A 12500-nucleotide genomic window follows, 5' to 3' on the forward strand; every position below is an offset into this window, starting at 1 on the left:
TTGCTGAGCGCTAGGCAACCACACGTCTCACAGGAAATGCATCTCTGAACGAACGCCTAAACAAACAAAACGGAAGCGTTTAACAGTAATGTGTTAGTTAAATAAACTTATTATGCAAGCCGCGGTGTCTGAAGCCCCCCTGGGTGGCCGCTCGAGAAGACACCAGAGGTGAGCGTGACACCTTAGGTCTCTGGTGTGCCTCCAAATACATGACCAGCCAATTCAGTTCGATTTAATTATATTTAATTTCAAACTTTACATTTTATTTAATATATATATATATTTTTAACATTTTCTCTAAGAACAAGCATTGCCTTAAAAGGTGCTTCACAGGGATAAGGGCCCAAACCTCCTTGAGCAAGCACAGAGGTGCCAGTGGCAAGTGAACAACTTCACAATGTTAGGAGGATGAGAGTGAGCAGAGCAGGGGGACCTAACCCGTCATACTTGACTCCTTTCTGGGTACTAAGACACACGGGGGTGGGAGGTGGGAGGTGGACGACTGGAGGCACACTGGAGGGAAAAGCGAGAGGAGGTATACACGCACGCATATGTCGGACAAGTCAAGCTGAAGCGGAGACACAGGTGGTAACGCTCCTTGGTGGTTGATATCCGAGAGCGGAAACGTGACCTCATAAGGAGCTGCGTCCAGGGCCAGCTCTCCAATGGGATGCCGGCTGACAGCTGGCTAATATATGCTTATAACATCTCATTTGGCCGTACATTTATCAATCAGCCACTGACAGGCCTCGCACGGAGACCGAGTAACGGGCGGATCATGAACTCTCCCGAAAATACGTACACACACAATGCTCCGCAAATCAGTCATTCTACGGAAATATTTACCTATGTTTGAGTCGGATGAAGTGTGTCTTGACGGAGTCAATGACTTCTTTCACTAACTGTGATCGATAACGGTTGACAGATGTAGACTATTGGCAAAGCCTCGCCACTCTTCGCATGACAACCTGTCAGCTTCGATTAACGTTGTCGGATGTGGAACACGTGGAACTAAATTGGGTAAATTCATGACCATAGCAGCCAATGCCTGTAGACTTAGGTGTCTTAGATTGTGATTAAGGGGAGAGTTTGTCCCCTTTGGCTGCAGTGATTTATTTAGAGGCTCAAGACCTGGCTATGAGTGCATAAGCTTGTGTGTGTGTGTGTGTGTGTGTGTGTGTGTGTGTGTATGTGTGTTGTATGTGTTTCTGTATGTGTAGCCTAAATGAACCTTTATTCAAAGCTGATGCTAATGTGGCTGCTCTGATGTGAGTCCACCAAAGGCCACACAAACATGCACACACACACACACACACACACACACACACACACACACACACACACACATACACACACACACATACACACACACATACACATACTGCACACACAGCTGTGCTCACAGTCGCTGTGTAAACAGTGTCGTTACAGGTGAGTGAGCCTGTCTGGCAGAGCTGGGCACAGGGAGGTTTTGGGTTCGCCCTGAGCTGTATTGTGAAACGCTGCAAAGCCCCTTACAGTTCCCAGAAATCCTCCTGCACACCAGAGCCACAGCAGCACATGGGCAGGCCATAAACCAAGCCGTTTAAAGAGAGAGAGAGAGAGAGAGAGAGAGAGAGAGAGACAGAGAGAGAGAGAGGGAGAGGGAGGGAGAGAGGAAAGAAGGACACACGCAAAGCTCACCACCACACGCCGCGAGACCAGTAAACAACATGTGGCGGCCGGTCCGCTCACAAGGCCGTGTTTGCACTCCGAGTCAAAACATCAGCGCAGGTTTGAGAGTGAGCAGAGGTCCGCCCGCTGTGCCCGGCCCGGCGATTAGCGTGCTAAGTGGATTGCGCGGCCGCTCATTATAATCCGCAGGTCTGGATTTTCAGTAAGGCCCTTAGTGTCCGTCCCCTCTGCCACCCCCACGGCTTTATTTCGCACTCTGTCGCTGGGTTTATGAGCGCGCGCTCGCTCTCGCTAGCTACCTGCTTCAGGCTGTAAAATAAAAGAGTCAGGCGCTCAGCTGCTGGGTCTGGGGCTGCTACAGTCAAATTCGTAGAATTACAAAAGGAGGGTTTCCAAATTGTACTGTGATGTCAATAGGAATTTACAAGAGAATTACAATACACACACACAAACACACACACACACACACACACACACACACACACACTCAGACACATAATACATAAACATACAAATATCTTCTATACTCTATATAAACATAATATTCTGTTGCTTACTGTATACAGTAACTCAGTTTTTTCTTCTGTATACACATCAGACTATATGTAACTAATGTTTCCTCATTTGTTTCATCAGAGTGTTTTGTACTGTGTTGCATCTGTATGTATTGTGTCTGCAATTGTACTGAGGAAAGGCATAAAACGAGAGAAAAGATATCTTACTTCTTGACACCTGTACCAGTTCTGTTACATTGAAAACCCCAGACGTCACAAAGCTGTCCTGAAACTCAGGAGCATCTGAGAAAAAGATGAAGTGTGGGTGGGAGAGAGAGAGAGAGAGAGCGAGAGAGAGAGAGGGAGAGAGAGAGAGACAAGGATGTAAATAACTCCTGAAAACAGTAAAATCATAGTAAAATCATAGAGAAAATCATGCTAACGCCAACTAAATGTGGGTTGACTAAACACACACACACACACACACACACACACACACACACACACACATACACACATTCACACACACACACACACACACACACACACACACACACACACACACACACACACACACACACACCACACCAACAACCTCAGGTTACATGCGTAATAATGAAGAGCAACATTATGATCTAAAGGGGGCGCTGAAGGTCTCATGAGTGAGGTAGGCCAGCCCAGGCTTCTCTCTTCCCTGCTCTGCTCTGCTCTCTCCTTAATGAACTTGTACCTTGCCTTTATTCCAGCTCTTGTCATCTGCTGCAAACAGTGATCACATGAGCGATATATACAGTGTCACTATGAGCCTGGGATAACAGCCAGGTACAACGAGAAGAGACTGTGACAGGACAAAGAGAATCCCGTACATAACTCAAACAGAACTTCGGCCAGGCAGTGGACTGGCTCATCAGTACACTGCATTGGGGAGCTCACTTAGCATTGGCCACTGTTTAAGATATTCCACTCTACGGGTGGGAATAAACTCCAAACACCTGGTAAGGCATTCAGCTGTTTGTCTGTCTCACAGTCTATTAGCATAGTGCACTGCTAAGCATGTTAGCATAATTCTTCCGCAGGTTTTGACAGATATTGGCAGGAAGTGTGTGGGTGTAGAGAAATGTGGACTGTTTGGGGCACAGAGGGAAATGGTTGAATGCTAAGTAAGGACACTGAGAAATCCCAGTGTCTCTACATGTCTGTGGTAATCTTGAGGTCATTTTTTGGCCCCGGTTATGTCAGTCTGTCCTGGTCCCGTATGTATGGTATGCAAGAGCTGACTGTCCCATACAGTGAGTTGCTGTACAGTATGACTGACAATGACATTGTCCCAAATGTTTAAAAAAAGAGCCGTTTCAGAACATCTAAGCACAAAAGGTGTTTCTTTAAACACTGACGGTCAAGGCTTTTTGAAGAGCACTGTTAGAGAAGGACTTTTGTGGGACACTGCAAAAGATATGTGGCTTCCATACTGTCAAAAGCATTTTAAAGGACAACGCCAATGTCACAGTAACATCGCCATCGTTTAAACTCCTTGGTTTATGTTTTTTTGTTTGGTTGTTGGTTGTCTGTTGTCTGCATGCATAGACAAATGTAGAAGCCCAGACATAAGCAACCCCGTATGTTTGATGCAAACTTAAGCGACCCCATATGTTTTTTAGGGGGTGGTGAGATAACATGAGCGCTTGCAGGTTCAGTGGTCAGTGGTCTTACCCATGGTGGGGGCTCTGCTATCCTCCTGGTCAGATCCGATGCCGGTGCGGGGGCTACTGCTCTGCTCTGACTCTAGAGGGGTGCAAAAGGAGAGGAACATGCGTCAGGTCAGTCTGCGCTCACCATGGACACTCTCAGACACGACTACGCAGGACGGGACAGCTGGACAGAGCACGGGCCGACTGAAGGAGGAGCCCCTGTGGAGCTCACACACTCACACTGTATCGCTGAATCACGCTGTGCCTGAAACAAGTAATAACGCAGCACATCCTGGAGCAGATATGGTGCAGATCAGAGCCACATGTGGACCACATCAGGGCCAGTTCAGAGCCAGATAAGGGCCAGATTGAGACTACATCAGGGCCAAATCAAGAGTAGAACTGAGCCAAATTGAAGCCAGATCAAAGACAAATCAGAGCCAGATCAGTCCAATGGTAAGATATGGTCTGGAGGCCATTCAGAAAGTAATGACCTTCTCTCACTGTGGTCAGTGGGTTGGCTGATGGGCAACAAATGTGATTAAACATGCATTGTCTTCCCCTGGTTAATGAGTCTGGTGGTGAAGGTTTAAATAAAAGGTATACAAATTGAGTATTCCTGATCAAACAAATCAAAACAGAAGTGGGAGAACATGCCCTCGGAGTTGACAAACAACAATAAAGTTTATCACCACCTCGTTTGCAAAGATTACCCGTGCTTCAAAAACCGCCGCCTTGGCAGACCACAGCAGCAACAGCCATCTTGCGAGGTTTCAAAGAGCACAGCAAAGCGGCACCACCCCGGTGGCAATGCAAACCTAATCCAACCATAAAACCCAACGTGCATTGCTGTGCGCTCCCATCTCCCGGCCGTCAGCACGTGCTGATGCCATACTGTACGTAAATAAGGCCGTGCAGGCCAGGCCAGGCCAGGCCAATGCAGTGCGCTGATTTAGTAATGTGGAACCTGAGAGTGGTAGGCTCACCACAAGGGACTCTGGCTGGAGTTCAAAGCGGCCCAACAGTAAGAACCCTAAGCAAGATAAATAAATACTACTCTCACTCACTCGCGCTCTCTCATTGCTATCAGATAGGCGGTGCTCCGCCGGCACTTCAAAGGAGCATGGATCCGGCTGTGCAGCAGCGCCGGAGTCGGCCCCAATGGCTGCCGATGGTAAAGCTGGTCACGAGCCTCGCAGAGAATATTGTTCGGTCTGCGTCACACGCTAGCATTTAGTACTGGGTCTCACATTATACTGTAGCCTTGGGTCAGAGTTTAAGGTTGGGACTGAGCAGTACCTCAAGATCATGGGAAAAGTGTTAATTGCGTGTGCGTTTGTGTGTTTATGTATGAACAAAGTGCAACAAAGTGTGCGTGTGTGTGTGTGCATGTTGGCTGACTTTACCCGTCCAATATTCAAAGTCAAGCAGCAAGTTTTCAGAAACAGAGCCAGTTGGACAACTAAATGCTATTTTCTATTTTTGCATAATTTATTTCATGTGTCATTTTAAACTATCAAACCAAAAAAAAGGAAAAAAAAAAAAAAAAATCCTTCTAACCTCTGAAACCAGCGTAAAGAGCTGGGACAACACCAGTGCCCTCGGGACTCAAAGAGATTGGCAGGCCGTCTGAACCCAACTGAGATGGCTCTTGACCTCAGGCACTGCACTTCTGGAAGCTTTGGCTAATTTAGTGCGAGAAAAAGCAGGAAAAAAGCAAAACAAAAAAAAGATAAACAAACACGTCCATCATTGTCATGACGACTCCGGCCGGGCCAAGAGGGGCGTTTGGCCAGAGGAGCGGAGGGAAGCCGTCCAATGGCAGCTCCTCCTCCTCCTCCTCCTGTGCTATCTTCAATATCCAGCGCGCTCCTGCCAAGAGCTGCAGTGGTTTCTAGGCAAGCAGCCCTTATACTAAACCCCTTGGCAAAGCAGGCTGGAGAGAAAGAGAAGCAGACAAGCAGGAATGGAGAAGAGGAGTTTGTCTGTGTGTGTGTGTGTGTGTGTGTGTGTGTGTGTGTGTGTGTGTGTGTGTGTGTGTGTGTGTGTGTGTGTTTGTTGAGACAGAAAGAAAGAGAGAGTAGAGTGTTTTTGGCGTTTATAAATTCCAACTCACCATCAGCCTTGTAATGGCAAAAACACAAAAACAAAAGACTAATAAATCAGTCGCTCTAATCTTCCCATAAAAGCGGTTTGACTTGAACACTGAAACATGATATCTGAAAACTGGCAGTAAGAAAAGGCTTTAATTATATGCGACATATAAATAATGCAGACAATAATAAATAAACAAAGTCCTGACCACAATTTCCAAATGTATGATTATGAAGTCAAGAGAAATGATAACAGCCTGACCGGTGTGGCTGCAGAGAGACAAGCGGTCCCTTTCTAGTTCTGGGGAAAGTGAGGGATAAACTTATTGACTTATTTCTGGCCAGATGCCTTGAAAGATATTTCCTTTTTTCAGAGCTGGCTGTGTGACCTGATCTTGAGTCTGAGAGGCACTTTGATCCCTTCCTGATTCATTCGTGCGCTTCTAAGTTCTTCTGCGGATAAAAAGTAATGACTTCATACGTCTTCGAGCGTTTGAAGATGTTGTTGTTGCTATTTTTCTTTGCGCAAGTTATTTTTCTGGCCAGGGATCGTTCAACGGCACAGCAGTTTTTTTTTGGCAGACATTTCATGTGCAGAGGAGTTTGCCGTTGGCAGCCATTTTAGATTGCTCTTTCTCCCGTCTCCCTCTCTCTCTCTCTGTCTCCCTCTCCCTCTCTCTTTCTCTCTCACTCTCACTTTCTCGCGCTCTCTCTCTCTCTCTCTCCCACTCTCTCCCTGTCTCACTCTCCCTCAAGAACACACAAAGTACAACAAACCCCCGTTGAAGAGCGCCAGCATGCCCTGGTGCCAAGTCACCCCGTCCAGCCAAAAGACGAAAAGGGAGAGAGGCTTAGGAACGCCAGTAAAAAGGTTGGCACAGATCTCTGGGGCACAGACATAAAGAGCAGAAGGGGGGGGGAGGGAGAGGGAAAAAGAGAGTGAGAGTGAAGGAAGGACAGAGAGAGAGAGAAAGAGAGAAGGGAAAAGAGAGGCAAAGAAGGGCGGGAATGATGAGTGGGAGGGAAAAATCAGAAAGTTTTCTCGGCTGTGGAAGTGACCTAACGAGAAAGACATTCCTGCATACGCAGTCAGCAATTAGAGTGACTAAGAGCTAAATAACAACACGGGGACGCGTCAGGAGCCGGGCAGTGGGCAGTGGGGCAGGCAGCCGGAGCGAAAGGAGTGCGACTCCGAGGCTTGGCCGCGCTCTCTCTCCCTCCCCTCTGCCCACAGGGACGGCCGCTCGCCCCGGCAGCGCGATGGGCACGCCATCTCGTTACGTTTTACAGCCCACGCTTGCTCTCTCGCTCACACAGGCACGGTCTCACAACTCGGGCCAAGACTGCTGAAAATATATGGCAATTTCCCCGCCTGTAACGAGTGCATTTAGCTTCTCGACAAAAAAAGAACAGAGAGAGAGAGAGAGAGGGAGGAGAGAGGGAGGAGAAGAGTGAAAAACGAGTGAGATTTTCATGCGACTGTGTATTTCTTCACTTGAGTATTTTCTTTCATTTAATCATTGTGACATTAAATACTCCAGGTGCCGGCAGCCAAGTTCTGATTAAGACGGGTGATTATGGCCGCTGGAGGAGGCGTAGGGGGGGAGGCGAGAGGGCCACGGCGGAGGATTCGGTAAACGCTCGGAGCGAAGTGAAGCGGCGGCGAGGCCTGTCTTTCTTCATTCTGCCCGCTGCCACCGCTGATTCAGTGAGACAACGTTTGGCATTACACCGATCCTCCGCTGTTCCCCACTTCCACCCCCCCCCCCCCCCATTCTCCCCCGACTCCCCCTGTTGTTCGCAGAGGGGAGAGGTGCGATCTCTCCAGCCGCGGAGGCTGCGGGAAAACAGGAAACCGAGAAATGATGTGGCGCAGCAACGATTGACGACCCGCGCCAAAATATTGAAACAATTATGAGCCGACTGTTCCTTTACGCTGCCAAATGGAATTTCGGGGATGAATCACACATCATTTCAATTTTGCTCCTTTTCAAAATCGAGCATTCTCCAAGAGTCTCGACATAGGAAACATTACAACAAGCACTTCATCTGCCCCACCCCCCCCTCCCCCCCCTCCCTCTTCTCTATAGATCTGTTTTGCATGCGGCTTCGCCGGCGTTGGCCCAGTGCCGCATCCAGCGGGCCCACATGCCAGTCTCTCTGCCACTGATTACACCGAGTCCAAAGTGAGGCAATCTCGCGCGCCCACAGAAAATTGGTCTCTGTGTGCCTCGACCGGGACCAGAGCAAGCCGAGGACTCAATCCGAAACCCAATTTCGAGCCGATAGCATCTGTGCAGCTCGTAACAAGCTCCTGTAAGTAATGCACTCCCCGCCACGGCTGCCAGAGTCGGGCCCAAACGTCCCCCCCCCCCCTCCGCCCCCCCAATCTAACCCTCTGTCTGGCCGCGTTTCTTGCGAGAGAAGGAACATTAAGAGCAGAGCCGCTTTGATATCTTAGAGCCGTTCCCTCCACTTATGAATGTAACTCACTCTTTCCCTGGCGCGGCGGGGAGAGACAACGAAGGGACAAATGCACACGGCGTGGAATAAAGGGAACGCAGGCGGTTCACTCCCCCCTGCTTGAGACGTAGTATTGCTGTGTGATGAGAATATAATCCAGCAACAAGGTTTCAAACTTCCCCTGCCATGTGGGAAACACATACCACACACACACACCTACATACACACACACACACACACACACACGGGCGCACACACACACACACACACACACACACACCTGAGGCTGAGAGAGCAGTGTCAGTATGCTGCTGTTGTGAAGGACTCCGGCCTGATGGCGTCTACGTCTACAGTGTGCTGATTGGCTGTCCTGATGCAGCAGAGGCACACTTGTAGTCTCTCTCTCTCTCTCTCTCGCTCTCTCTCTCTTTCCCTCTTTCTCTCCTCCACTCCTCTCCGTCTCCTCTCTGTCTCGCGCTCCCTCCATTTCCGCCCCCCCCAGCTACCCTTCCCGCCGCACCACTAATCAATTTCTGATCTCCGATCTAATTTGAAATCTAATTTTTTCCCCCTCGTCGTGCCGTGGATGTAGCAATTGCAGAGGGCATTACTCAGAAGCCTGAGACAGTCCCATTTCTCTCTTCGATTTCTCTCTCCCTGTGTGGCTAGGAAACCATCTGAAGCAGACTTATCGACCAGTCCTACGCACCCTCCTCGAAGCCAAATACTCCTGACTGCGTATGTCATTTCTATTCAGGACCAGTGCAAACATGCATAACCAAGAGGAAACTTTTTGCACCACTTTATGCATAAAATAGTCACCCCTGATTTATTTATTTTTTGATCACAAATTAAATTGCAGGATTACACTAACTGCATCATGTCATTTCCCATTGTTACAGTCACTTATCCGTGAGCTTAGGTGTGTTATTTTTATATTTCCAACCTCATTCCTTTGGAAAAGGACTTACGCCCCTAGTGTGTTTGCATCAGACATAACTCTCTTGTGAGGTAAAATGAACCATATGTAAACAGCTGCTGACTACACAAATCTAATGCTGCTTTCTAGGTTTCAAAGTAAAAGTTTGAATTGCTTTAGGGCGTGCGTGTGCGCACTCACACACACACACACACACACACATGCACACACACACACACACACACACACAGCACCTCAGCTCTGATTATACAGCGGCGAGTCCTTGCAGAATTTCCGAGGACCCTCCGTCAGCTTTAGAGGCATTCTCCGTTTAATTCATTCGCAAATTTTGCTGAGCTCGGGAGAATGGCAGTGGCTCTGCGGCACTGACGTTAACTTAATGCAGCCATCGTTTTATAGGCTCCAGCTCCGCGCTGTCCTATATAAGAGCAAAGCAACGAAGACAGCGTGTGTGTGTGTGTGTGTGTGTGTGTGTGTGTGTGTGTGTGTGTAGGGTGGGGTGGGGTGTAAGTCAAGTCACTGCCATCAAACAGACTGCACAGCTCTGTATGATAAACGGGAATCACACACCGTAAAGCACAACACAGGCAATACAGAGCTAGCCCCGGAGCTGAATAGGAGCGAGATGACGAGATGAATAGCAAGGAAAAGTGGGCAAGCAGCGGAGGTCGAATGGGGGGAGAGAAGGAGAGAGGGGGGGGGGGGAGAAAGAGGGGGAGAAAGGGAGAAAGCTAGAACCAAGGTCCGTTTGTTGAGAGGATGTCCAAAGACATACTTCAGTGCACTTAAATGGGCCAAAACAGGCGAAACCAAGTCCACCATCTCTTTCTCTCTCTCTTTCTCTCTGATACACAAACACACACACACACACACACACACTGACACAAAGAACACAGACATAAACCAAAAAAGAAAATATGTCAATGGAAAAGAAACATGCCACGCAGCTGCAGGAGCCAAAACACTGTTTTCACCCTGTCTCTCTCTCTCTCTCTCTCTCTCTCTCTCTCTCTCTCTCTCTCTCTCTCCTTCCTCGGGATTCCAGGAAGAGGGTGGGGTGAGGAGTGTGTGTATACACTGTATGTGTATGTGTGTGTCTGAGTGAGTTTGTGTGTGCGTGTCTGTGTGTACAGTATGTGTGTGTGTGTACAGTATGTGTGCGTGAGTGTGTGTGTGTGTATGTGTGTGTGTGTGTGTGTGTGTGTGTGTGTGTGACTGTGTGACTGTGTGACTGTGTGACTGTGTGACTGTGTGTGTGTGTGTGTGTGTGTGTGTGTGTGTGTGTGTGTGTGTGTGTATGTGTGTGTGTGTGTGTGTGTGTGTGTGTGTGTGTGTGCATTTGTGTGCGTGAGTGTGTGTGTGTGTGTGTGTGTGTGTCTGTGTCTGTGTGTGTCTGTGTGACTGTGTGTGTGTGTGTGTGTGTGTGTGCATTTGTGTGTGTGAAAATGGTGGGTTCTGGTAATTGGTCCAGCTGACCTTCTCTGGGCGCTGGTGGCTTCCTGTGGCAGAGGGTCTTTAGCGTGGCAGTAATAACATACGCGGGGCCCTGTTGGTGCTCCAAATGGCTGCCAGCTGAGGGTGGGGGTGAGGATGGGGGGGTGGGGGGCATCCGCGGGTGGATGTACCGCCCCACCCCGCCCTGCCGCTGTGTGCAGGTGCGCTCAATGTATACACACACTGTACTTAAATATCAGCGGTCAAGGACTCGGATCTGGCATGCTGGGAAATGCACACAGAGCTGAAACTATGCTATCCATGCGTGAGCATAAACATAAACCCACACACAGACACACACACACACACGCACACACACAAACATACACATATACTTTAACACGCAGCAGAAGCGTAAAACTGCTTTATCTACTTATAAACAAACGCAGACACACACACACACACACACACACACATAAATATAAGTAGGCCTACATACCAGTATACGCATACACACACACAAACACACACACACACGTATTGACATGAGAAACACTAGCCTGCACCTACTGAAAATAAAAGTGCACTGAAGAGAGAAAAGTGAACCGACTCCCACGAACTCCCACGTCGACCCGAAAAGTAACGGAAAGCCGTATTTCGTGCTAACGGGCGCGCGATGCCTTAACTTCCAGGGAGAGAGCGAGAGAGCGGAGGAGTCCCCCCCGACGCCAATTAGGCCTGTCAACTCCGCACTGCCGCCGCGGCGCTCCGTGCCATTGGAGGTCGAGGGGCATTTTTTAACCTCTCAACACAGAGGACCATTAAAACGACAGCCCTGATTGGTCCCCTCTCTCCTTTACCAGCCAGTGAGGAGAGGACTCGCTCGTATTGTGCGCGCAGAATTATAAAACTCTATTTTCCCGGCTTTTCCACAAGCCACAATATAAAAACCAGATGCGAACGCCGTGTTCTTTTCAAGTTATTTTTGGACGGATTTCATAGACATATTAAAATATATATTTATATAATACGGCTTAAACCACCCACCAGCCCCTTTGGATTGGCTATAAAGATCTCTCCCTGCAATTTGAGCCCAACATGTCATTTGCAAGGGCCCATGCAGTGCTGCACTCTCACATGAAATAATAAATGATAAACACGCACACACACACACACACTCTCTCTCACACAGACACTCACGCAAACATACAGTACATGTATGCACACACACACTCTTTATCTCTCTCACGCTTAGGCTCACACATACACAAACACACACACACACACACACACACACACACACACACACACACACACACGTTTGCAGCATATGGTTTTGAGGAGCACAGGGGGTTGGGGGAACTGCAGCGGCTAAGCTGAGGTGTGTTGCTATAAGATGCTGGGCGTGATAGCTACCTCCTGTCCTCTCCTGCCCTCAACCCTCACTGATAACATCCCCACTATCATTCTGACACATCATGGGAGACCCACATGCATGTACTGTAATATTATGATAGGACAGTATTTCATATTTTCATTATTTCTACATACCCCCACTCCCCCACCACTCCCCACTCTCCTTCCTTCCGCCGGCAGTAGAGGGGGTAGATAGATGTGGCAAATAGGGGCAGTTTAGCCTGTGCTACCCTGGCCTGCTCTGCCCGTGGCGTGTTGCGGCGTAACGTTGCGTTGTGCCGTAACACGGGGCGAGAGA

General features: G+C 48.7%; 1 protein-coding gene across 4 annotated transcripts in view; it reads right to left on the bottom strand.

Annotated features, from left to right (window-relative positions):
* nfic (nuclear factor I/C) overlaps nucleotides 1-12500 on the bottom strand; it is a 113214-nt gene that overhangs the window by 36785 nt on the left and 63929 nt on the right. For 3 of the 4 annotated variants that reach the window (XM_062555547.1, XM_062555549.1, XM_062555546.1), the window contains exons 3-4: nucleotides 3879-3950; nucleotides 2397-2471 (exon numbers count right to left, since the gene is read on the bottom strand). In XM_062555547.1, the coding sequence (XP_062411531.1) occupies nucleotides 2397-2471; nucleotides 3879-3950 (147 nt within the window). The remainder of the gene's footprint in view (nucleotides 1-2396; nucleotides 2472-3878; nucleotides 3951-12500) is intronic. The other variant, XM_062555548.1, reaches the window with a different exon arrangement.

Source organism: Sardina pilchardus, chromosome 15, assembly GCF_963854185.1.
Source record: "Sardina pilchardus chromosome 15, fSarPil1.1, whole genome shotgun sequence".
In the NCBI taxonomy this organism is placed as follows: Eukaryota; Metazoa; Chordata; class Actinopteri; order Clupeiformes; family Clupeidae; genus Sardina; species Sardina pilchardus.